We start from the raw sequence: 26,217 nt of genomic DNA, 5'->3' as shown, positions 1-26,217 counted from the left end.
ACAAATTTGGCAGCACTTTGTGAGCAGTTTGTTTTCCCACTGGATTTAACATACTTGTGTGCCCCTCCACAGCAACAGAAAATACTGAGATTGGAAACTAGCTTTCTGAGGACATTTTCCTGAGGAACTCAAGCAAGTTTAGTAGCTGACATTACTGCTCTCTCATTTTAAATAGATTAGATTTCAGGTCAGTGTCCCTTCAAGGTTCCAGTACAGTCTGTGACTCAGCCCCTTGCACATACACAGATGTCATTTTACAACCCTGCAGATGGCGTGAACTTTGGTACCTTAATATATAGGCTCACTGTGGCCAAGCTGGTACTATTGCTGGAGCACGTACTTCAGCATTTCCTTCCTCTGCTTTGTTTGAAGTTTCCCCCGCATCATTTCAAATCTTTACAGTAAGCACAGAATGTTACTGAGCCCCAGAGAGAGGAGTAGGTACATTAGCTAGGAGTGGTTCAACTGATTGTGGTGCAGATCCAGCCCATGGGATGCTTCTGTCCAGCTCCATGTGATTTTGCTCTACAAAATTGGATCTTCCATGCAGTATGGCCTCACACACACACTGTACCGTACGGGTGGGCAAACTGTGGCCTGCACATATCACCAAAGCTCAGTGCCTGCAGATGCATGGTAAACAATCTGTCTGAGAGCCCACCAGCAGCTTACCCTAATGAACTGTGCGCAGCTTGCAAGCAGTAGTGCCCACCACAGCTGTACTGCACAATCACACTATATGGTATGGCGGACACAATTTTGCAAAGCAAAATGGCATCCTCTGCTAAGTATGAAATTGCATCTTAAGTACTGTATGACATTGAACCAAATCCTCCATGTGGCTTGTCCTAACACTTAAGGAGCAAGTTCACACTTTGGAGAGGCTGCCACTTTGTTTCTGTATTTTGCCTGTCACCAGCAACCAGAGACATTGAGAACAAATGTAGGAATCACCCTACACAGGATCATAGAATCATAGAACCATAGAGCTGAAAGAGACTTCAGAAGGCCATCAAGTCCAGCCCCCTGCTCTAGGCAGGACCAATCCCAACTAAATCAACCCAGCTAGGGCTTTGTCAAACATGATGTCAAATCACTTCAACACTTTGTCTCTAAAATTTCTCCCAAAATTCTTAATAAAGCAATGAAAAAAGGAGAACCAGTTGACAATTTATTAAGATTTCAACAAGAGCCTAATGAAGAAGCAAAGCCATCATGGAGTTGGGTAAAATATAGTCCAGGATCAAAAACTGGTTAAGAGCCAGAAAACAAAGAACAGGATTAAATTATCAGCTTTCATCATGGCAGAAGGTTAACATTGAAATATCTCTGGATATTTGTACCAGGTCCTATGTTATTGTATATATATATATATTGATTATCTATAAAGGGGTGGGAGGCAGTGAAGTAACAATACTGGCAGATGACTGAGGGCATGTCTTCACGCAGTGGAAGACCGCTGCTGCTGTGACTGAGCTTTCAGAGTTCAATTTAGGAAGTCTAGATAAGACTCAATAAATCAAACTCAGAGAGCACCACCATCAGCATCCAGTACTCCAACTCTTGCCAGGAATAAGGGAAGCCGATGGGAATGTTTGCCTCCTGCTGAAGGGATGCCTCCAAGCTTGGTTTAGAGTAAGCTGACTCCAGCTATGTATCCTTCATAGCTGGAGTTGCATACCCGGCGCCCAGTTGCCAGGTCCAGTGTAGACCTGACCAAAGTCGTTTAAAAAAATCCAATCTCGTAGCACTTTAAAGACTAACAAGATGGTTTATTAGGTGATGAGCTTTCATGGGGCAGACCCACTTCTTCAGATCATATTCTGAAAGTGAATTATGAAACAGAGGGATACAATGAAAAAGCAAACAAAATATACAGTAACGAATCAGATGTTAGCCATAAAGATATTAGCGTACTGTGGGGCTACTTTATGGCTAACTTTATGCTAGCATACTTTATGGATGACTTAGAACAACATTTCCTCAACTCCCATCCCCTATTACCCCTCCTTTACTTACGCTACATCAATGACATCTTTATCATTTGGACCCATGGTCAAGAAACACTGGAAGAATTCCACAGAGATTTTAACAACCTACACCCCACCATCAGTCTCAGCCTAGACCATTTGACACGCAAGATCCATTTCCTGGACACCACAGTACAAATCACTGATGGCAAAATCAATACCACACTCTACAGGATACCACTGATTACTACACTTACTTACATGCCCCCAGCTTCCATCCAGGACACACCATATGATCCATTGTCTAAAGTCAAGCCCTTAGATACAACTGCATCTGCGCCAATCCCACTGACAGAGACCAAAAACTTCAAGATCTCTACCAAGCATTCATAAAACTCAATTACCCACCAGGGGAAGTAAAAAGACAAATTGAAAGGGCCAGACGAATACCCAGAAACCAGCTACTTCTAGATAGGCCCAAGAAAATCAACAATAGGACACCGCTTGTCATCACCTATAGTCTCCAACTCAAACCCCTCCAAAGCATTATCAATAACCTAAAACCTATACTTGTACAGGATGCTACACTCCGAGAGACTCTGGGTAACAAACCTATACTCTCCTATAGACAACTACCTAGCCTCAGGAAGATTCTTACCAACAACCACAGGGCATACCACATTAAAACTAACTCTGGAACTTTCCCTTGCAACAAACCCCGTTGCCAGCTTAGTCCACATATTTACTCTGGAGACATCATCACTGGACCTAATCATAAAAGACAGAACTATGTAGCACTTTAAGACTAACAAGATGGTTTATTAGGTGATGAGCTTTTGTGGGCCAGACCTACTTCCTCAGATCAATATGTGGAAGAAAATGCATTCCTTTATGTCCAGCAATGTGATATGCCATCATGTGCCAACAGTGTCCCTCTGCGATTTATATTGGACAAACTGGTCAATCACTTTGCCAGAGAATTAATTCTCACAAATCAGACATCTCCACACACAAAAACCTGTTAGCCTATATTTTAATCAAACAGGCCATTCCCTTAAAGGCCTAACAACATGTGTCTTACTACAAAGACACTTTAACACCAGATTACAAAACAAAAGGAAAAGCTATGTAGCACTTGTTAGTCTTTAAAGTGCTACATAGTTTTTCCTTTTGTTTTAGCAAAATAAGACTAACAGGCTCCCTCTCCATTACCAGATTACAAAGAGAGACTTCAGAAATCTTTTTTAATGCTAAAAAAATATTTTGACACATTGTGAATTGGCCTTGATTTAGATAATTACCTTATACATTAGAAAGATGGCCTCCCCACCTTTTGATATTGGTAGTAACTCCAGATAAGCCACTTAATTGACACTTACAAAGGTGGAGGGAGGGGTGGGCAGGAATGACAGGGAAGGAGGAAATTGCTTATTGTCTCTGATTCATTACTGTATATTTTGTTTACTTTTTGATTGTATCCCTGTTACATAATGGTCATGCCTATTCATTTTCATAATATGATCTGAAGAAATAGGTCTGTCCCACTAAAGCTCATTACCTAATAAACCATCTTGTTAGTCTTTAAAGTGCTCCATGACTTTTTTTGTTTTGTTTAACCAAGATCAGACTAACACAGCTATTTCTCTGTTGCAAAGTCATATAAAATTAGTCAGTACCAAAAAAATCTAACCATGCTGTGCAAATGAGCAAACTCTGGTGTTAAGAGGCACACATTGCAGGGGAAATATAAACAGCCTGTATATATCACAGGGCTCTATTAGCCCAAGAACAGGCCTGGGCATCATTACAGACAACTCATGAAGACATCTGCCCTGAAAAATTCCATATAAAGAGAATGAAGAGTGTGAGGGCGTTCACCTTAGGGAGTGGGTGAGAACTCAATACAGCATTTTAATGTATTCTTAAGGGAAGCAAAAGATCTGGGCACAGCATGGATGCCAGTATTGTGCACAATCAATACCTTATTTAGAGGTTTGTAGTAGGAGGGAGCTCCATGTGAGCTGCCAGTTTGTCAGTCATCTTAGGTTTAATATACATTTGTTCGTTGGTCTGCTTTATCTTTTTTAAAGCTGTGGGGAAGGTGTTAAGAGAGAGAATGAACCTACTTGTATTTTACATAAGTGATTTATTTATATGAATATGGGGATTTTTTTAACAATAAAAAGTTTTACAATGAGAGGGCTTTTGTGTTTTGGGTTTTTTCTTTAGAACCCATCAAGGTGTGGGCACAAAGACTAAAGGTGACACGACAGAAGTATATTAAGTAATGAAGGGCAGAGCAAAACCAGATTTGATTAAAGCTTCTATCATCCCTATCTTATAGTGCAGGAACAAAGCGCCACACACTGAAGTTAAAAAGCCTGGCAAACAACTACAGCCTGTGGAACTCACTGCCACAGGTCATCACTGAGACCCAAGAACACAATACTCAAGGAGGAGCAGGAAACGCCTGGTGAAAGTGCGAGGCCTTCACCTGCAGGGAGTGATGGGCCCCCCCGGAGCCAACGGCCAGCTAGCCCCAGCACAAGGGCGTGCAGCCCTATCAGCCCCTTGTCCCAGCGTTAGCTCTGGCCGCTGGGGCGCCACTGGCCCGGGGCGGGACCAGACTCCGCCTCTCGTGGCGGGCGGTTCCGCAGGCCGGGGAGGGAATTGGCCTTTCACCAGCTGCCTGGGACAGGCCGCCGGAAAACCGCCCTTTTAGAGGACACGCGCCCCAGAGCGGAAGTGAAGTGACCTTTCCGCTCCCGGTTTTTCGCCCCCGGAAATGCCCTTCGTGCCCCAATCACAGGCAGCCACCCACCGGGAAAAGGCCCTCCCGGAAGCTGAGCTCTATGGCGCTGCTGTCCCCGGCGCTCTAGCGCTCCCGCGCAGTCTCTATGGCACACACGTAATGGCTTCTAGAGAGTTCTTCCGCTTCGTCTCTTCCCTGGCGCGGCGGTCTCCTCCCGGCCTGAACTCTATGGTGTTCGGCGCTGACGCCCGGGGGGCGGGTGCGCTCCAGCGGAAGTCTGAGCGGCTTTGTGATGGCTCCTGCGACGCTCTATGGGGACTTGGGGAGCTCTATGGTCTCCTTAGCGGCGCTCTAGACGGCTCTCGCTCCCATCTCGATGGCTCCGCGCCGCCGGGCCGGGAGGGCGGAAGGGACGTTGCCCTTTTAAGTCAAAGGGGCGGCGGGGGCCGCTCGAGCCACCATGGAGCCGGACGCGCTGGAGTCGCGGATCAGTGAGTGGGGCGGGGAGCAGCGAGCCCGGGGATCCGGATCAGCCCCCTCGTTCCTCGCTTAGCGTCTTGATCCGGATCAAGGCCCCTTCCCCCCGTCAGCGCCACACTCTGATCCGGATCAACTCCCCCCCCCCCATCAGCGCCACACTGTGATCCGGATCAACTCTCCCCCCCCATCAGCGCCACACTGTGATCCGGATCAAACCTTCCCCCCCCCCCCCCCCCGCACCGGTCAGCGCCACTCTCTGATCCGGATCAATTTTCCCCCTTTGAGCCCCCCCCCCCCCGTCAGCACCACTCTCTAATCCGGATCAAACCCCCCTCCCGTCAGTGCCACTCTCTAATCCGGATCAACCCCTCCCCCCCGCCGTCAGTGTCACTGTCTGATCCGGATCAAACCCTTCCGTCAGCACTACCCTCTGATCTGGATCAACATCCCCATCAGCTCCACTGGCTGATTTGGATAAATAAAGCCCTCTGTCAGTGCCACTTTCTGATCTGGATCAACCCCCCCCCCCCCCATTAGCGCCAGTGTCTGATCCAGAACCCTCCCCTCCCCTCGTCAATGCCACTCTCTGATCCAGATTAACCCCTCCATCACTGCCTGATCCAGATCAACCCCTCTCTTCCCCATCAACACCACAGTCTGATCTAGATCAACACACCTCCCCCTCTCCCCCCAGCACTACTGTCTGATCTGGATCAGCTTCTCGCCCTCTCCCCATCATTACCACTGTGTGATCCTGATCAGCCCCCCCCCACACACACACACACATACACTGTCAGTGCCATTAAATGATCATCTCTCCTCCTTTTCCCTCCACCCCACCTCCCCAGTTGCTTCTATGATGTGTTCCAGATCCCACTTCTGCCAGTTTGCCTCTGAATGGACCCCAGCCACCTGGTCCCTACTTCCCCAAATGCATCCACCTCCATTGTGACCAGTCTCACCCTTTGCTCTGCTCTGATCTGCCAGGTGCCCGTGTCCCCCTCTCTTTTGGCCTTGGTCTCAAACCCCTGCACCCTCAGCTAGAGATTTGTTCATCCTGTTACAGTTAATGTGTGCTCCTCTATCTCTTTCCTGTGTGCACCTGGTGTCTCTCAATCATATACGTGTAATTTTAGATATCAAACTCCTTGCCACAGGGGCCTTTCTTCCAGAGGTATCTGCAATGCTTAGTGCAGTTGGCCCTTGATGTCTGACTGGGGCCTCATGCAGCCACGGTAGAGATCCACCTGCCACCCTATCTCTCATTCAAATCCAGGCCCATGCTCTCCTGACAAATCATGAATTAAGAATCATGGAGAGGAGAGTATGTTTATAACAAGGTGCAGATTACACCACCAAACTGGGAGGAGCTCCAAGCCTGTTGGAGGCCAGGATTAGAATTCAAAAGGATCTTGGCAAAGCAGAGAATTGGTCTGAAATCAACAAGAGGAAATTCAGTAAAGACACAACTGCAAAGTGCCTCATTTAGGAAGGAAAAAATCAAATGCATAAGTACAAAATAGGGAGAACTGGCTGGGTGGTAGAAAAGGATCTGGTGGGCTCCAGTGGATCTCAAATTGAATCTGAGTCAACAGTGTGATGTATTTGTAGGGGGTTCATGAACAGGAGTGTTGTATGTCAGACACAGAATGTACTGCTGTAGTCGGCACAAGTAAGGCCTTAGCTGGAGTTGTGTCCAGTTTTGGGTGCTGTACTTTAGGAAAGATGTAGACCAATTGGAGACACTGTTAAGGAGAGCAACAGAAATTACAAAAGGTGTAGAAAACCTGATCTATGAACAAAGGTTAAAAAAAAATAGGCATATGTATGCCTGAGAAAAGGAGAGAGAGAGAGAGAGTGTGTCTGGGGGAGGGGGACTTGATAATACTTTTCATTATATTAAGGGTTGTTATAAAGAGGATGGTGATCAATTGTTCTCCACGTCCACTGAAGATAGGCCAAGAGGTAATGGGCTTAATCTATAGCAAGGGAGATCTAAGTTAGCTATTAGGACTGTTTTTCTAGCTGGAAGGTTACTTAAATTCTGCAACAGATTTCAAAGGAGGTTGTGGAATCCCCATCATTGGTGATTTAAGAACAGGCTGGATACACACCTGTCAGGGATGGTCTTTCTAGGTTTACTAGGTCCTGCCTTAGTGCAGGAGGCTGGAATTGAAGATTTCTCAAGGTTCTAAATTTCAGTGATTCTCTTTGTGTTGGTTTTATCCCATCCCTTACCGTAGCGTCACCTGCAGGTAATGTTTGCAAACTTTCTGCCATGGTATTTCGCTAACTTCCATCTCAGTTCCAGTTTTGACCCCTTTGGGGGAAGCATGCAGAGGGTTTACTTTCCCCTCACTGTGAACCTCTGCTAATGTAGCTTGTGAAAGGCCAAACTCCTGAATCAGTGGATGGAGTTGGTATTACATCCCCACCCCTTACAACCTGTGTGGCTGATCCTCACTGAGGCTATATCTACACTGTGCTGGTTTTGCTCTAGAAATATGCAAATGAGGCTAAGCGAGGAATTAATGAGCAGTTGCTTTTTGCTCAAGAGGCTGTTGCGCAAAAAACCCCTCTTGCACAAGAGCTGTTCTGCTGCATTTTTTTCAGGAAGAACGGCTCTTGCGCAAGAGGAGGGGTTTTGCACAAGAAGGAGCCATGTAGACGGCTCCTTTTTGCACAGAAGCCTCTTGTGCAAAAAGCAGCTGCTCATTAATTATGCAAATGAGGCTCGGCGCTATTCCATGCTTAGCCTCACTTGCATATTTCTTGCACAAAGCCAGCGCAGTGTAGACATAGCCTGAGTGGTAGATTCTCTTTCTGAGAGGATACACTCTTTTTTCTTCTGTCATATCTAGACAAGGCTACAAATCCTCTCAACAAGGATCTGGACTGGGATAGCATCAATGCTTTCTGCGACCAGCTGAATAAAGAGCTAGAAGGGTAAGTACACTTTCTTCCCTCCCTCTCGTATGATGGCTCTCAACCTTCCCAGACTACTGTACCCTCCCAGGAGTCAGATTTGTCTTGCACCCCCATGTTTCATCTCACTTAAAAACGACTTGCTTACAAAATGAGACATAAAAATACAAAAGTGTCACAGCCACACTATTGCTGAAAAATTGCCTGCTTTCTTATTTTTACCATATATTAATCAAATAAATCAATTGGAATATAAATCTTGTACTTACATTCCCATGTATAATACATAGAACAGTATATACAAGTCATTTGGTATGAAACTTTAGTCTGTACTGACTTCATTAGTGCTTTTTATGTCATCTATTGTAAAACTAGGCAACTATCTAGGGGTATGTCTACACTACCCTCCTAATTCGAACTAGCTATTCCGTGCCGCGTGTAGCCGCGCTGCACGGGGTTTGAACTGCCAGCATTTAAAAATGGCGCCGGCCGGCTTCATGCAAATGAAGCCCGGGAAATTCAAATCCTGGGCTTCATTTGCAAGTGCGGTATGCCTACATTACCCTCCTAGTTCGAATTAGGAGGGTAGTGTAGACATACCCTAGATGATTTGATGTACGCCCAGATGACTTCTGCATAGCCCTGGGGGTCCATGTACCCCTGGTTGAGAGCCACTGCTGTGACCGTTCCAGGTTACACATCTGGGTTACAAATGCACAGCCTTGTAAGCTAAACAGGATTATTCTGATTCTGTGCTTGGATCAGGGAGAACCAATTTAAGGGAAAACTCCTGTTTCAGGAAATGTTATGAAAGCCCAGTAGGTGGCACTCTTTATCTCTCTGAGGCAGCTTCTCCTCTTCAGCTCTCTCTCCGTGGGGTGGGGGGGGGTGTCTGTCTCATTGCAGGGGTTTTAGGTGGCTGAGGTGCCCAGTTCATGCCCTGCAGCTTTTCTAGCAGAAGTGTCAAGTGTAATCTTGCAGGAGGCTAAGGCTTTGTCTACACTTGCAGAGTTTTACCACTGTCTCTTTCACCAGCAATAGGGAACTGGTAAGAGAAAAGCACGGGTTTGTGTCTTCACTTATTTCCACAGGTGTCAGAAAGTGTTTATATTTACAGCACTTCCATGGCTGATGAGAGCAGTGCTCTGAGGGCATCTATCCTACAGTGCAGCTTTTGTTGTGGGAAGGGGAGGATTGCAGGGCATTCTGGGACCGTGCATAGCCCCCTGCATAGCCCCCTCTCCCCAAACTATCTTAGCGCTGCTGCAAGCAGGGGGCGGTTTGCGCTGTGGAGCAGGCATTGCAACTTAGCCAGATAAGTGAGCTCTTGCAAGGAAAATAGAAATGAAAGTTTCCAAGTTCCCGGGACTTTACAGGGGAGGGGCAGACATCTGTTTACCTGGCCTCAGAACCTGCCCAGAGATGCTGGCTTGAGTGGTCACCTCTGTGGGATATCCTGTAGAGGCTAAAAGCTTTGTAAATAGTTGAAACGTCCTCACTTGCACATCACTGCAAAAGAGCTCTATGGCCCTTGTGGAGGTGGTTTTCTTTTTGTGATGAAATTTCTGAGTTTTACTGCAAAAAGTCATTGGCGTGTGTAGATGCTTCCATGTGTTTAGGACTTTTTCCACTGTAAATGGCACTGTAGACCGGCCCATAGTTGTTTGTTCCTCCTTTGGCACTTGTTGGGCTGGAGCACATCTGTTTTCAAAGTGAGCTGTGGTTTGGTGTGTAGCGTGGCATAGGCATGCAGCCCTTCTCCACCTCAGAAATGTGGGGCGGGGAGGGAGGCAGGAGCTGGCGCACACAGGATGCTAGCTCTTTCTGCATGTACTGGCTCCTGTGGAGCTGCTTCCCCCCCTCCCCCCCCCACGCATGTAACAATGTAACCGCTGAAATGTTCAACAGTTACACAATTACTTAACGAAATGCATTTTAACATCCCTAGTGTGGCGCCACTGTGTTCTGCTCTATGCCAAGTCCTCCCAGTTTGTTGTGTTGATGTTGATGCCTTCCTTTTTAAGGTGTGCTTTCAGTTTGTCTTTCAAGCTCTTCCCCTCTCTGTCCGTGGTGTCGGGAGGGAGGAGGAATGGTGCTACTAGATGAGATGTAAAACTGAGGTCCTGGTTGCTTCTGACTCAAAGCTCTTTTTGTGAGCACAAGAGCCAAATTTCTACAAGGATAGTTACATTCTGCCAACCTGAAAATGCCTGTTTTTTTTTTTTTTTTAAAGTTTCACATTGAGAGACTGTTCCTCTCTTCTCTTCTTATGACTGTGCTGTGCCCCAACGCAGGGCAGCTGCATTGGTGGGGCAGTGAAGGATTTCTACTGAGATTTGTACAGGCCTCTGTGATCCTGTGTGATTGGAGATATACTCTAGGGCCCATCAGTTAACTAACAAAGTGGCTGCGTGCCTTTGAAACTAGCCTTTTGCCCCAAGCTCACTGAGGACCTGTAAGGACTTTGTGCGCATCCAGTACTGTGAGCAAAAGTTGTGCCCTCGGGGGACATCTCTTATCAACTAGCCAATTAGCCCGTCATAAGACAGGATTTTCAGGTCTCTCTTCCACTGTCTTCTCTCCTGAACCTCCTGTCTCTCTCTCTCTCTCTCTCTCTCCTACTACTACCTCCCCCCTCTCTCTCTCAGCTCTCCTCCGTCTCCTGCCTCTCTCTCCGTCTCTTTCTTTCTCTTCTCCCCCTCCTGCCTCTCACTCTCCCTTTCTCTTCTCCTCCTGCCTCTCTCCTCTCGGTCTCTCCCCTTCCCCTTCCCCTCCTGCTGTGGCGCTTGGCTGAGTGCTGCCTGCTCAGCTGGGCCGCCGCGAGGGAGGGGGGTGGGATAGTGACGTACACAGCCAGGGGGCCAGCGTGCAGCACTCAGCCGAGCCGCCAAGGTGGGAGGAGAAGGGGAGGGCGTAATGTACACGGCCCTGCCCCCTGGCCGTGTACGTCACTGCCCCACCTCCTTCCCCTCCCTCCGTGGCGGCTCGGCTGAGTGCTGCACGCTCAGCCAGGCTGCCGCGGGGGAGGAGGGGTGGGGCGGTGATGTACACCGCCAGGGGGCAGGGCCGTGTACGTCACTGCCCCGTCCCCCCTTTCCCTCCCGCTGTGGTGCGCTGCTGAATGCTGTGCGCTCAGCCGGGCCACCACGGGGGAGCCCAAATGGTCGCTTGCCGCCGCTTGCTCCCCTGCCGCGGCCCAGCTGAGCGGTGCAGCACTCAGCCAAGCTGCCACGGAGGGAGGGGAAGGGGGCAGGGCCGTGTACATCAGTATTACAGACTCACAGACATTGGGCTACTATCTATATGATAATACCTAGCCCTTCTACAGAATTTTTTCATCAGTAGATCTCAAAGTGCTTTACAATGGAAATCAGTGTTATTGTCCCCATTTTACAGATGGGGAAACTGAGGCATGGACTGGGGAAGCGATGTCCCCCAAAGTCTCCTAGCGGCCAGTGGCAAAGCCAGGATATTAACCCAATTTCCTGAGTCCAGTACTGTTCTCTGTTAGGCCACACTGTCTCCCTTCAACCGCTCTTCTTTTTCCCCTTTCAGCCCCCAGCTTGCCACCCGGCTTTTAGCTCACAAGATCCAGTCTCCGCAGGAATGGGAAGCCATCCAGGCCCTAACGGTAAGGGAGAAAGTCTCTAGATGGGTTAGGCACAGATTAAAGGTCAGGGTGGGGAGCGTCCTGTTTTGCTTTTTGGCTGTGGAGGCTTTTCCATATTGCTCAGCTAAAGCCCAAGGACACCCAAGCGCTCAGGGCTGGTGGAGCGCTGCCCCAGAGCTGAACCATCTAAGCACAGTGCAGGGATCTTACCCCAGAAGGAATCCATGGGCGTGGCTTAAATTAACCTTGGATCGCACTCAGCATATTAAATTTAGATTAATCAATGAATCAAATAGTCGATTTAATTTGCATCGACTCTTTGATTAGTGGATAAGGGCGCCTCCGCCTTAGAAATGTAGCAAGAGTCCTGCCAGCTCTTGCTACATTTCAAGGGCAGAAGTGCTGTGGGGAGCACGGGGCCAGTCGGGGACTTAAACAGTCCCCCGCTGGCCCCTCACTCCCTGCTTTTGAAATATTCAAGAGGTTCTGGAGGGCTCTTGTACATTTCAAAGACAAAAGTGCTGCCAGTTCCCTGCTGCTTCCCTGCCCCTTCTCCCCATGGAGACGGTGCTGGGGGATCTGGTTTTTAAGCCGGCTTCCCCCAGCACCAGATCCTGCTCTCCCTGTTCCTTGCTGCCTCTCATAGAGGCAGCGGGAGGGGCGGGGGGCGAGGAGTGACTAGTCGAGTGGCTAATTGACAAAGCTTATCGGATAGTCGACTAGTCGCTTACATCCCTAGATCGGGCCCCTCATAGACAGGTCTGAGTTGGTGCCTCTGAGAACTCCCATGTTGTGTGTGTCTCCATTGGATCCTCCCCCTGCAGCACAAAAAGTGAGCATGGAGGTTCACTGCCCCTCTCTCTGGGGCACGGGAGGAAGCCCAGAGGACATTCCCAGCAGCTGTTTCTCCTCTCCCAGGGTCTGCTGTGTTCAGGCAGCCACAGCTGCCTCTGCCCTCAGCCTTTGTGGCGACAGGCCAGTCCCCTCTGTCGGAAGGCTGGCACCTGTGATATGAAATGGAAGGGGGGAATCGGTGTGGCCGAAGCAGAAACACCCAAGAGCCCTTCCTGGCTTGCGGGGTCAGGGTCACCAGGGATGTGGGGCCTGTTTTTTTCCCCTTTGCATCGTGCTAGGGGGAGCTACAGACCGTGACTCGGCCTCTGCTCTCTCAGGTGCTGGAGACCTGCATGAAGAACTGCGGCAAGCGCTTCCACGACGAGGTGGGCAAGTTCCGCTTCCTCAATGAGCTCATCAAGGTGGTGTCGCCCAAGGTGCGTCCTGGGCCACATTGGCGGGGTGGGGCACGAGGCTGGGAGAGCCAGTAAGGGGCGCAGAATGAGGTGGAGCTGGAGTGATTTCCCCACCCCTCGCCCCAACCTGCGCAGATCAACTGCATCTGCTGTCTGTGTGCTCCCCGCAGGAGGCCATGGCAGAGAGTGAATGTACAGGGGGAGGGGGAGCTCTGTTTGCTTGCTTCGGTGTCCCATTGGGACATAGCAGGGCAGCTTCCTGTTGGGCAATATAAACTCCTCTCTGCAGCGGAATCTCCCCGCCTGCACCTTCCCCGTGCAGGGTGAATAGGACTTAAACTGGCCCTTCCTCTTGCTGTGTCAGAGGGCAGCCCTCACTGGCTCGCACTGCCGGGGCTTTCCTATAAACTGTGGTCTTCAGAGCCTCACCTCCTCTCCCAGCCCCCCGTGCTGGAGGTCAACCACAGTTAGGGGCATGTTGCAAGGGCCGTTACTCACTTCCTCCGTTGTCCGTTGGGAGCCATCTCACTTTGCCCTGAGTGGCTGGTGAGGTGTGGACAACCTCTGCCCATCCCTCCCCTCAGTATCTAGGCAGCCGGACTCCCGAGAAAGTGAAGTTGAAAATCCTGGAACTGATGTATAGCTGGACGCTGGGGCTGCCTCATGAAGTGAAGATCACAGAGGCCTATCAGATGCTGAAGAAACAAGGTGAGAGCCAGGAATCTCCTGTGGGGCAAGGGCCATCCTCTGTTGGGGCAGAAGCCGGGTCCTGGCCTCTTCTGCTCGGGCCTGCTCTAGCTGTTGTGTAGGCTGGACAGTTCAGAGGCCAGTTGGAGCAAATGGGCACCCTAACAGTCCCTGGGAGAGGGGGAGAGTCACTGCTGGTCTGACTGGTATGGGGTGAAGGGGATTGTGACAACTGCCTTCCTCCCCAGCCCCCAGCAGTTGTGACTCCATAAGAGGTGAGATCCCAGGAATAACGGGGTTATGGCAGACCAGGACAGAGGAGGTGTTATTGTGATGCATGGAGTGACTGTGGTGATCTGCTAGTGGGGACCTGGTGATGCTACAGAAGAGACATGGTTGGTGACGGGAGCACCCCACCCCAAAACTGACCCAGGAATGGGTTGGACCAGCCCCCCAAAAAGGTGTCCATTGTGTGAGGCCGAGAGCAGGGCTTCCAGGAGTGAAGTTAGCAAAAGAGCGCTGCCCCAGTGACGTGAGAGCTGGGCCCGGTGATGTCTCTGCTCCTCTCCCCGCAGGTATTGTGAAGTGTGACCCGAAGCTGCCAGATGAGGCTCCTTTCTCCCTGCCTCCGCCCCGGCCCAAGAACATCATCTTTGATGACGAGGAAAAGTCCAAGGTGAGGGCTGTGTGCGAGGAGGGGCACAGGATGTGGCCTTCCTGCGTCTCCGCTCCCCCATCTCGGCCCAGGGGGTGGGCGGTGCAGCAGCAAGGCCAGGAGTCTGTTCGCCTGCTGTGTGTTCGTCTCAGGCGGTTAGGGCCAAAGCAAACAGGTAGAAAGATTCCAGCTGTCTTCAGTGGGCTCTGAATCAGGCACTTGGAAAGAAACTTGTTGTTTGACCAGTTGAACCACTAAGGGCAGTACATGGGTACTAATACGGCCTAATGCTGACACTTGTATGAATGAATAGCTGCTGCCGAAGTGTTACCAGGAGGATGGCTCCTCTTGCTGTGTAGCACAAAGTGATCCCAGCTCCGAGCACAGGCTCTCCTTCCCCCCAGGGCACTTATGGCCCAGTCTTTTAACCCTTCCTTGAACCATCCAGCATCGGCCTCCCTCATAGCCAGGACACCAGGCAGATGAGCTGCTGGTCTCTTCCACTCTTGCTCTTAGATCAGGGGAAGCTGGCATGAGACTCCTCTGGCAAGTGACTCCATAGTAAGGCAGCCTGGTGTTACCAGAGTAGCCAGGCCTGGATCCCAGCCTGGCACACATGATGGCAGGGCCCAGTGTTGACTGGGCAAAGTGTTTGTAGAGAAGAGTCTGGAGAAGTGGCCTTCCCCTTTTCCTAAACATCGCCAGTTGCTGGAACAGTTCCTGGGTGATGACTCAGAAGTGGGTGGAGGTGCGAGGAGTCCCTCAGGGAAGAGCTCTAGGTTGGGTGCCAACAGAGAGCTTTACTCCCAGGGCTTATTGATTGAGATTAACAATAGCAATGTTCAGACGTGCCTGTAGCACTCCTAACACGCAATTTGTGGCTCTTTCGCTGGTTAAAGCTGAACAAACCCTCCCTCCCCCAGCCAGCGTAAGACTGGCCATACTGAGTCAGACCAAAGGTCCGTCTAGCCCAGTGTCCTGTCTTCTGAGAGTGGCCAATGTCAGCTCCCCCAGAGGGAATGAACAAAAACAGGTCATCAAGTGCTCCCTCCTCTGTTGCCCATTTCCAGCTTCTGGCAAACAGAGGCCAGGGACACCATCTCTGCCCATCCTGGCTCATAGCCATTGAGCAACCTATCCTCCATGAAGTGCACAGATGTACTAGCACTGTGTTGTGTGGATCGATTTATTTTAGATCCATGGGAAGCCAGAACACTCCAGAGAGACTTAACCACTTCCTTATTTATTACAAGCTTTAAGCAGTTAATTCCCACCCATCAGAACGCTGTGCACGGCTGAAGCCAGTGTGAAGGGTCTCTTACTTCTAATTACAATGAGCAGAACCTGTGGGTCAGTCCTGCTCACCTCCTCCCATCTATTCTTCTTACTAAGCCCATTTTGTAGCAAAGCCAGGCTTGGTGGTTCTAATAATATTTACCAATTGACTACGTATTGTGTAGGATACCTAAAATACCCAGTAACTATTTGGGGTACATCCTGCTACTCAGGATGTTGCAAAAACTACGTGCGTAGTTGACAGTTTTATGGCAGCATCTATGATTTTTGCTTATCAGAAACAGACATGCTAATACCAGGTTGCTTGTCACGCGTTCTTGACACGGTGTCGCATGCCATGCTTAGTCTGCATTGTTATGCAAAACATTCCTGCCTCTCAAAGCTTCCCAGCACCAGACTTGCAACAGGCCAGGCTTTTGCCTTGTTAGAGATCTGCACTGTGGTCAAGGTAGGCATCACCATTTATTGTCAAGGCAGCGCTGTCCTGGCTCCCCTACAGACTGCAAACTGTGCGTACACCTAGACTGAGTTCTGTCAATTGTCGCTTCACTCTGTTAATCAGGTTTCACTTCCTCTGTGCGGGGGAAATCGTTCTCCAGCTTGTTCTGCCAGGGGCAGACAAGACCTGAATTTCTAATGTAATCAAATGAGGAGGAAAAAAACTTTTTCGGGTAGTGTTGCGGGATCCTTTGAGGTTCTTTCTTTACATATCCGAAAAAAGCACATAAAGGCTATGTCTACACTCGCGGCTTCTTGCGTCAGAAATATGCAAATGAGGCTAAGCGTAGCATATTGCTGAGCCTCATTTGCATACCTAATGAGCCGCCATTTTGCGGAAGAGGCTCTTGCGCCAGAAGGAGCTGTCTACACTGCCCCTTTTTGCACAATGCCGTTCTTCCTGAAAATAATCAGCATAACGGCATTGCGCAAGAGGGTTTTTCTTGCGCAAGAAGGGGCAGTGTAGACAGCTCCTTCTGGCGCAAGAGCCTTTTCCACAAAATGGCGGCTCAGGAATGCAAATGAGGCTCAGCAATATGCTATGCTTAGCCTCATTTGCATATTTCTGACGCAAGAAGCCATGAGTGTAGACATAGCCAAACAGAGGCACCAGTTTAGTTCTGTTGGCCTTTGCCACTCACCTCAGAAGTCATTTCAGATGTCCCGATGCTGAGGGGGTGGGTGTTCCATTGCCAGTGATTTCCCTCCCCAGCCTTCGCTCTGAGGTAACAGAACAGCCCATCTGCTTTAGCCCTGCATCCAGTGACCCATGCTAGGAATTGCTGTCTCTCCCCCAGGCCTCATGTCTCCCTGTCTCTCTTGCAGATGCTGGCTCGCCTGTTGAAAAGCTCCCATCCCGAGGATCTTCGGGCTGCCAACAAGCTCATCAAGGAAATGGTTCAGGAGGTGAATTTCCTCATGCAGGCTGTCCCCAGGGAAGGGGCGCTGAGGATTTTACCCCCACCCACCTGCTGGAGAGGAGGAGCCTGGCCCCAGATGCAGAGAGGTCATGAGATGGGGAGGAGCATATGGCCAATGTGCTCGAATGCCCATACTGACCTGGCAAGCAGCCACTTCTCTGGCATCAGGAAGTAGGGGGGTGAGGAGAGGGATCCCTGGGATTTGTAAGTAAAGTTTGTTCTCCCCAGTCTTGTGACGGGGGCCTGAGACAGGGGCTGTGGCGCCCCCTGCTGGTGCCATCCCAGCTCCTGTGCCACACAGCAGGGTACTGGATGGTCTCCAGTGTGACTGGACTCTCTCCGCCCAAGCTGAAGCCATTCTGGGAAGATGCCCTGCGCTTGGTGCCCACTATTGTAGCCGCCCCAGGCCTGACTTGTGGGTAGAGGGAAAATCAGACCCCCCTCACCCATCCACTCCTCCCACCGCAGGACCAGAAGCGAATGGAGAAGATCTCCAAGCGCACAAACGCCATCGAGGAGGTAAACAACAACGTGAAGCTGCTGACAGAGATGGTGACCAACTACAGCAAGGGGGAGACGACGGAGAGCAGCGAGGATCTCATGAAGGTGAGCGGGGGCTGCCCCAGAGTCCCTTCCCTCTCTCTTGCATTCTGAGGTGAGGTCAAGGAGCCCCAGGGCAAGAGCAGCTTTTACTCTGCAGCTCCCTCCAGCTCCCTTTCCCCAGCCCCTCCCGAGCGCTGTCCCAGCACCCACCTCCGCCCCCTCTCTCCCTCAGGAGCTGTACCAGCGCTGCGAGCGCATGAGGCCCATGCTCTTCCGGCTCGCCAGCGACACAGAGGACAACGATGAGGCGCTAGGTGAGCTGAGCTGCCCCCCTCGCTTATCCCTCCATGGAGCCCCAGTGCACCTCCCCTTCAGCTGAGTCTGACACCGCATTGCTACCCAGCAGCCAGCCTGCACCCCCCTCTCCACCCTGCCTGCTGGGCCATCCCACTGGGGCAGAGGGAGCCGATCAGCAAGTGGCACTGCGGGGGAAGACGAGCTGTGCATGGGGCATTCGGCTGCACTTGGGGAACACGTCATTGAAAGTGTGGGGGTGGAGCGTGTGGCAGATTGGAGGATACCCGGGCATTGAGTGTGCGCTCTGGGCCATGGGGCTGCGCTACCAAAGATGTCTTTGCTACAGCTCACTATTGGTTCCCTGCTCTCCTCTGTCCCAGTCTATAGAGGGACAGGGAATGCTGAGGCCTGCACAGGGCACATGGCCGGGCTGCCCCTGGCACGTCCCTGTCTCTTCTGCCTTCAACTCCCCCACCCCTTCTCTTGCAGCGGAAATCCTGCAGGCCAATGACAACCTGACCCAGGTGATCAACCTGTACAAGCAGCTTGTGAAAGGAGAGGAGATCAATGGAGAGACAGTGGCCGGCCCTCTCCGAGGTGAGGAGCCCTGAAGAGGGAGCTCGTGGGAAATCCAGCGAGGGGAGGGGACAGACAGGCAGCCCCTGGGAAGTGCAGAGGTGCAGTTGGGGGCCTAGAGCAGGGTCACATGGTTATTCGATAGTCCCCGGGGGAGGAGCCAGCAGGCATTGCGCTCCCAGCCCCACTCCCTGGGAGCCCCTTAGCAGGGCAGGGTGGCAGCAGCCTCTGTCCACAGGGGGCCCAAGCAGCATGGCGGGGGAGGTGGCTCCATGAAGCTGGGGCTCAAGGGGAGCCAGATTTTAAGCTGATCCCGCTGGAGCACCGGCTCCTGCCTTCCCCTCCCCTGGTCTCGGTGGGAGGCAGCAAGGGGGAAGGCAGGCAGCTCCGCAGAGCCGGCATGCGCAGAGAGCCGGCTTAAAAGCTGACTCCTCGCGCATATTGGCTCCCTCCTGCCCCATCAGAGGCAGCAGCATTGGGGGGGGACAGGCAGCTCCATGGGATCCGGTGCTCTTAAAAGCCAGCTCCTTATGGACACTGTCTCCCGTCTCCCACCCTCTTGCTGCCTCTGATACAGAAGCAGCAAGGTGGGGGGAATGCAAGTAGTCGTTAGGATTAACCTATCAGACTTATTGGTTAACCATTTACACAACTAAACGCTAACATCCCTAATTGGTGACCGAGCCAGCTCCCCCCAGAGCGAGCAGATTAAGGGAGAGACTTCTCTCTTCACTGCTGCTCAGTGGTCAAAGCTCCGTGTCTTCCCTACAGGCAGCACCTCAGCGCTCCTGGACCTGTCGGGACTGGACATGCCAGCACCAGGCCCCTCCTACCCAGCCTTACCCACCCTGTCGGGTGGCTCCATGCTCCCTGTGCCTGACCCAGCCAGCTCGGTCTCCCTGCTGGATGATGAGCTCATGTCTCTGGGTGAGAAGGGAGAAAACACGGTGTGGTCTGTACAAGAGCAGCACCTCGAGGAGAGAGAACTGCTGGTGGGGAAGGCTGACGGTGAGGCGGAGATGCCTTCCAGCGTGGGCAGTCCCATTTGCACTAGCGAGGCTCTAGCTAATGGGCTGAAAATAGCAGAGGGGATGTGGAGCCTCAGGCTGGCACCCGAGCATAGACCCAGGAGATGTGAGAGCCTGAGCATCAACATCTGCCGCACAGTTAATACTAGAGCTGAGCCCTGCTAGCATGACCCATCTGCCCCGGCTGGGAGGGCTGCTCTCCGCTGCAGTGTGACCATGGCCTGGCAGACCAAGAGGTTCCTGCTCCACACTGCCCTTTGGGAAACCCCCGTTCAATCTGAGTCCTGCCTTGTGAGCACCTGGCAAGCAGCTCTCCTTTCCTAGAGCAAAATCAGCCACAACACACAGGAGCTAAGTGTTACAAACCCAGAGCAGTGGGGATCTCTGCCCTGCCCCTTCCCCCAACTCTTTCCCTAGGGGTGCAGACGTTGCGTTGGGGAGCTGCCTTGTACAGACACATTGCCGAGGGACGTGCCGGGCTGCCGATACGGAGATCCCAAGGAGGTTGTTGTGGCACTTTGAAAATGGGACACAGTCTCCTAAGTCACTTAGGGGCTTTGGAAGATGTTCCCCTCTGTCTGTATGCCTCTGCAGGCAGGATCATTGTGACACTAGTGCTCTTCTTTGGAGGGGTCATGTTATGCCATTGACTCTTATGGGTCCCTGCCTGTCCCTCTGGATGCTGAAGGGCAGCTGAGTAGCTGGGAACCAAAGAAAGAAGCTAATGGAGAGCAGAGAGCGACCAGACCTAACGGGGCTGGAAAGTAGGGACACTTGGTTGTCTTCCCTGCCCTCTGTCCCTGCGTGTTGTCTCTGTCCCAGCTGCCCACCTCTCAGGCTGTCTTTGGAGCTCCTGCTTCAGTTATTGGCAGGGCTCTTCTCATGTCGGCTCTTTGTTTCCCCTCCACAGGACTGAATGAGCCGGTTCCTGCCTCCGCCCAGGCCATGGACAGCAGTGGCTGGAACAGTTTCCAGGTACCTGCCTGGGAGCAGAGGGTCAGTACTTTGTGAGAGGGGGAGTTTCCAGCCCTGCTGGAGGCGACAGTGAAGTTGAGGCATCATGGGATACATCTACACTACAGAGAAGATAGAAGTTGCCACTGCGGACCTTCCAGGGTTCGAATGAGCAGGTCTAGTGAAGACAGCTATTTCGAATGGAGAGGGGTTCTCTGGTCAGTGCCGCTTCCACGGGGAGTAAGGGAAGTCGAAGGAAGAGTGTTCTCCCTTTGACTTCCTGCAGCGTGGACAGCGCCAAAAGCCGAGTTAAGCTACATCGACTTCAGCTACACAATTAATGTAGCTGAAGTTGTGTATCTTAATTCGACCTTGTCCTGCGGTGTAGACATACCCATGGTTACAAGAGGCCGTGGTGTTTGAGCACTGGGAATAGTGAGGGAGCGCGTGAGGCAGTTGGGAGTGCGGGGAGTGTGATGGGGATGGCACGTGGGGCACAGTTTGTGGGACAGAGGATCTGGAGAGGGAGCAGAGGCTCACAGTGCACAGTTCAAACACTAGATACAGACTGGCTGTTGAGCCAGGCCAAGCCTTGCTGTAGTACCCTCTGGCTGTCATTACAGGATAGCAGTGAGCCCAGCCTGCCCTCCATCCCAAATGCTCCAGCACCTGCCCCAGACCCTTCCCCTCTCACCAGTGGCCTGGATGACCTGGATCTGCTGGGGAAGACTCTGTTACAACAGTCCCTGCCTCCGGAGTCTCAGCAAGTCCGATGGTAAGAGCCAGGAGCCTGGGTGAGGCACGGACAGGATCAGCCGGCCTTTCCCTTGCCCTGTCCCAAGAGATATCTCTTCTGCCCCCAGGGAGAAGCAGCCGCCTCCCCGGCTAACGTTACGAGACCTCCAAAACAAGACCAGCTCTGGCACCACGGTGACTGCCCTCAGCAGCACCCCCACGCTACTCCGGGGCGTCTCGCCGAGCCCCACGGCCACCCTGCCCCTACCCTTGGAGCAGCCTGCCCCTGCCATGCTTCCGAGAACCACTCCCACGCCGGCTGGAGCTATGCCACCCCCGCTGGGGCTCCCCGCTCCCACATCCCCCCAGGAGATCTCGCTGGCAAGCATCACCGTGCCTCTGGAGTCCATCAAACCGAGTGAGTGTGGAGAAGGAACCCTCCCCTGACTGGGAGTAGGAGAGGGCCAAGGGGATTGGTTGTCCCCTCTGTGGGTTTCCATCAGTTTGCAGAACATGATAGGCTGTGCCCAGGGCCCATCTCTCTGCTCCTACTGACACTGCTCCCTGGCCTCTCCTCCCTGCAGGCAGCATCCTCCCGGTGACCGTCTACGACCAGCATGGCTTCCGGGTCCTTTTCCACTTCGCCCGAGACTCTCTGCCCGAGCGGCCTGATGTGCTGGTGGTGGTGATCTCCATGCTTAGCACGGCTCCACTGCCCATCCGCAACATTGTCTTTCAGTCTGCTGTTCCCAAGGTAACGGTCCAACAGGAGGCCGGACCCTCTGGGAGGGGGGGGTGTCTGACCGCTCCTGAATCGATCTTGGGAGCTCGCAAAGGCTGTGTTCCTGCTTCACCTCACCCTCCCACAGCAATGAGAACGGTCCAGAAGCTGCTCGGGTCTGGTGGGCCAACCCATCTCTCTCTGAAAGGGGCCAGACAGGTCACCAAACAAGTGATCTCATTGGTGGTGGGCCAGGGCCCAGTCCTTCAGTCTGTATCTCCACAGTGCAGTGAAGGCAGCTTTGGGGTGAGGAGGGCTCCAAGTTCGGGGCTGAGTTCATTTCCTCCCCTCCCCCCCACTGCTAATAGTTGTGTCCCCCCAACCCAGTGGATGGAAATCTGTGGCTTCCCTCCTACCCAGCCTTACTCTGGGCCTGAAAGTCAGGAGGTCGGGCTCTAGTCCCAGCTCTGCCACTGGCCTGCTGGGTGACCTTGGCAAATTCTTTCCTCATAGCATTTCTCTCTGAAAAGCTGGGCAATAATGTGTAACCGTGGGAAGCACTTTGAGATGCATGGGCAACAAGGGCTGTGCGAGAGCTAGGAGGTTACCAGCAAGGGCTGGGAGTGACTGAGCACCCTCTGGGGAATTTGACTTGGGCACCTGGGATGGGGGGGTGGGTCTGTCAAACAGAGCTTGCGCTCAGGTTTTGACAGCTGGGCCCTATCACTCTCCCCTGCGTGACACTCCTGGTCTCTCACTCCTGCAGGTGATGAAGGTCAAGTTACAGCCACCCTCAGGGACAGAGCTCCCGGCATTCAACCCCATCGTCCACCCAACGGCCATCACCCAAGTCCTGCTGCTTGCCAACCCGCAGAAAGTAAGAGCACCTTGCCTGTTGCACCCAACCCCCTAGACCAGGTGGTGCTGCTGCTCCAGGGCTGGTGCCTCTCCCTGACTTGCAGCTCCCTCCCTCTCGCCCATGCTCACGCCTGCTCTCCTCAGCCCCTCCCACCGCCCTGCGTGTGAGTCCCTAAACCCACATCCCTCACCTCCTGACTGCATTTCCCTTCTCTTCCCTTCCCAGGAGAAAGTGAGGCTACGCTACAAGCTGACCTTTACCATGGGGGAGCAAACCTACAATGAAATGGGGGACGTGGATCAATTCCCCCCTCCAGAGTCCTGGGGCAACCTCTAGGGTCATGGCTACTTTGCTTTTCCTGAATCCCAAGGAGTCCGTGTGCCTGCTGTCTGGAGTGCCCTGGGGCTGGCTCGTGGACTCTGGAACTAGCCACGGAAGGCCCGGGGCCAGAGGCAGCATGTGTGAGGGTTGGTGGATGAGAGCGCAGCCAAGGAAAGGAGGGTGTCGGCTCAGTGTGGGACGGGGCGCCGGGACAGAGTGAGGAGCTCTGACCACCTTCCGTGCTCTTCTAATCCAGCCTCCCCTCTTGCTCCTCCTCTAACCCCACTTTCCCTTCAGCAGCCGGCGTAGTGATCAGCTGAAGGCAACACTAACCAGCCCTGGCGGGGGCAGGACTCTAAGATCCTTCCTCTCCTGATGTGGGGACTTTGCTGCTCCCTACCCCCGCCCGCTTCAGGCTCCCCATTCAGTACTCCTAGCAAACTCCGCTCTGCGGGCTTGGGGGCTAAATCTTTGGGGCTTTCCATTTGCAGCCATGCCCCCAAGTCATCTCTCTCCACCCCACCATGATTTCCTGGTTCCCATGTTGGCATCACCCCAAGAAACCGTGTGGAGCAAGGCGCCCTAACGTTCCTTCACTGGAGAGCAGCATCCGTCCCTGTTGGGGGCAGGCTTCCCAGGGTCCGTGGCTTCTGCCTGAGGCCACAGCTGTGCTGAGGAAGTTGGCTGCTCTGTGGAAAGGGGGCACGGTAACGCCAGCAGGGAGTTGTTAGGTTCCTGGCTCCCAGCCACTGACTCAAGCAGTCATGGAAGTGGCTGTGCACCCTCAGACCTTGTCCCACTGCAGGTCGTCGGGGGGGGCCATGCCATATGCAAGAAGGAATAGCAGGAAAGCAGCATGGCCTTGGGCAGCGGTGGGGAAGAGGAGCAAGTATTGAACATATCCACACCCCTGGGCTTGGCTGAGGCTGTTCCGACACATAGGCTCCCCTCCCCACCTGCTGCAGGAGCCTGGGGCGGGAAGCAGCTAACGCCTTTCTCCCATCTTGCTGTTTCAACTCGCCTTGGTTTGTGGGCTTTGCTTCCTTCCTCGTGTGACGATGGGCACCAAGGGAGCCTGCGCCAGTTGCCACAAGGGACGCAGCGCCTGCAGCTGCCTGAGGATTGCAAAGGGGGTCCTGCTGAGGGAACTCTGCTTGTTTGTATGGGGGAAAGGGAAGGGGCATTTCTCAGCACTGTTCCTGAAGGAGCTGACGCTGCGGGCTAGTGATGAGGGAGCCTGGATTCCAGAGGGCTCTTTGAAGGGAGCTGGGGTGCTCCATCCCACTGAATCCCCATGCATCGGGGATCCCAGCAAGTCAATCACTGTGATGCAAAACTGGATTTGCTGGACCATGATGCAGGTATGGAGATGAGCGGATGGATTAACAGGGGAGCTCTAAGCGACATCCTACCCCACCACACCCTCACCTTGCTGATCTGCTTGCAGGCTGCACTAACCTCTCTTTCCCTGTCCAGGCTCTGTGCCGAGAGGGCTCCCTCGAGTTGCAACTGACCTTTGCATCATGAGCAAAACCCCTCCTTCGAGAGGGAGCCGGCATAGGAGCCTTGACCAGGAGTGAGGGCTGCATGCAGATATCAGAGGCCAGCCAGCGGGGCTGTGCTTCCATCCTAGGGAATCAGAATTGCTCTGGGGCGGCTCAGAGCCTGGTGGAACATGGGAGTGAGAAGACAGGCTGGAGGGAAGGTCTCTGAGCTGAGGCTCTGCTGTGTCTTATTTTCTTTTCTGGTCTCTTTCAGGGGTTTTGTATGGATTTTCTTTGCAGATCTTGTTGGTTCTCGAACAGACTTGTATATATTTTCGGTGCAAATTCTGTACATGGAAAAGGATTTCAAAAGCCGCCCGGTGCGCGAAATCTGCTGTATTTATGGGAAATAAAGAGTGTTCTTTCCTGATGTCTGTCAGGGTTTTCCTGAGCTACACTTGGGCTGAGGGCCCCTTTTGTCACCAGCAAGCCCAGCATCTGTCAGCCATAGAATCTCTGCCCCCTGCACGGTGTCCCTTCTCCCTCTCAGCTGAGGCGAGTGCCCCCTACTGGTGCTCGGGGCACTTTTCCATCCCCAATGTGAGGATGCGTCTCCGTGCAGCCAAGCCTGGGGAGAACACTGCTAGTGTGCTGGAAGCGTCCCTGTTCCCTCTGCCCGTTTCAGAACATTGCAGCATGGATCCCAGTAACGAGAGGCAGGGCTTGCTCTGCGATGCCAAATGTGTGTTCAGACCCAAACCTGCCCTTGACACTCACCCTAGCTCAGTGGTAGCCTAGCCATGGAACTCGGGAGCCTCCCTGGACCTCACTCTCTGAACTGCCCAGTGGGAGCCAAGTACCAGGGCAAACGAGAGCAGTGAATCCTCTGGTCGGCTAGCTGGGCTGCCCTGGATTTCGTGGTCCTGGCTCGTGGAACAGAGAGCAGTTGCTGCCTTTTGGGGCTGGAACGTGCCTTCCTGTTTTTTGTGCAGAGTTGAGCACAGGAAGAGCTGGCTGCCAGCCCCTGCTGCTCCCTATGTTGGAGGATGAGGGGGCTAAACATTGGCCCTGTGGAAGGGATTGCTAGGAACTCCTGTGCCAGGGTTAACCTGACCCTCAAGCCCCCTCACTGAACCATTTTGGGCCTGGCTCAAGTGCTGTTTGCAGCGAGGTTGCTCAGCTGATTGCTAGTAGCTGCCCCCACTTCCTCTTCCCCTAGGTTTTTCTGTGGGAGCCTCTGTAGCGGCTGCCACAGTGGGTCTCGTAACTGCTGTTAAGCGCCGGTGGCCTCCTGGCAGGCTGGGGAAGATGGTTGGTTTTGGAAAGTAGCAGTAACGGCTGTAACTTGGGAGTGGGCTTTTTGCACCCCTGTTGCCTTGTGTCTCAGTGGGGCTAGCCCAAGGGCTGTGTGTCTACTGCCAGTACCCCCATTAAATGTCAGCTTGGGCAGCTACTGCAGTCCATGACGCACAGATTGTTTGGAGCCTCGTTCCCAGGCAAGGGGAAGCCTCGCTCAGTGGATCCCATAGCAGACGGGTGTGACTGCTACTGGGGAATTTCCTGACTCTACACAACCACTTCCCCTACACCTAGGATGCCTGGGAGACCTCTGAAAGTAGCAGCTCAGCAAGCAGCTTCTTGGCCTTTGATCCCTGT

At 52.7% G+C, this 26,217-nt stretch overlaps 1 protein-coding gene across 2 annotated transcripts; it reads left to right on the top strand.

Annotated features, from left to right (window-relative positions):
* Positions 1-4,861: 4,861 nt before the first annotated feature.
* On the top strand, positions 4,862-24,991 carry GGA1 (golgi associated, gamma adaptin ear containing, ARF binding protein 1). Of its 2 annotated transcripts, none has more exons than XM_089781348.1 (17): positions 4,862-4,878; positions 8,064-8,148; positions 11,683-11,758; positions 12,910-13,008; positions 13,572-13,695; positions 14,250-14,350; positions 16,949-17,029; positions 17,512-17,649; positions 17,819-17,900; positions 18,373-18,480; positions 19,231-19,386; positions 20,398-20,462; positions 21,065-21,216; positions 21,305-21,594; positions 21,761-21,930; positions 22,664-22,774; positions 22,982-24,991. In XM_089781348.1, exons 4-17 carry the CDS (start codon positions 12,925-12,927, stop codon positions 23,090-23,092), a joined length of 1,773 nt encoding a protein of 590 aa, XP_089637474.1. In that variant the 5' UTR covers positions 4,862-4,878; positions 8,064-8,148; positions 11,683-11,758; positions 12,910-12,924; the 3' UTR covers positions 23,093-24,991. The 2 variants fall into 2 exon arrangements, with proteins under 2 accessions (XP_089637474.1, XP_006118986.3); XM_006118924.4 differs by lacking the exon at positions 4,862-4,878 and adding an exon at positions 4,915-5,213.
* The last annotated feature ends 1,226 nt before the right edge of the window (positions 24,992-26,217 follow it).

Source organism: Pelodiscus sinensis, chromosome 1, assembly GCF_052426305.1.
Source record: "Pelodiscus sinensis isolate ZL-2025 chromosome 1, ASM5242630v1, whole genome shotgun sequence".
Lineage (NCBI taxonomy): Eukaryota > Metazoa > Chordata > Testudines > Trionychidae > Pelodiscus > Pelodiscus sinensis.
The sequence above is the reverse complement of the archived record's forward strand: the minus strand, read 5'-3'. Positions and strand labels throughout refer to the sequence as shown.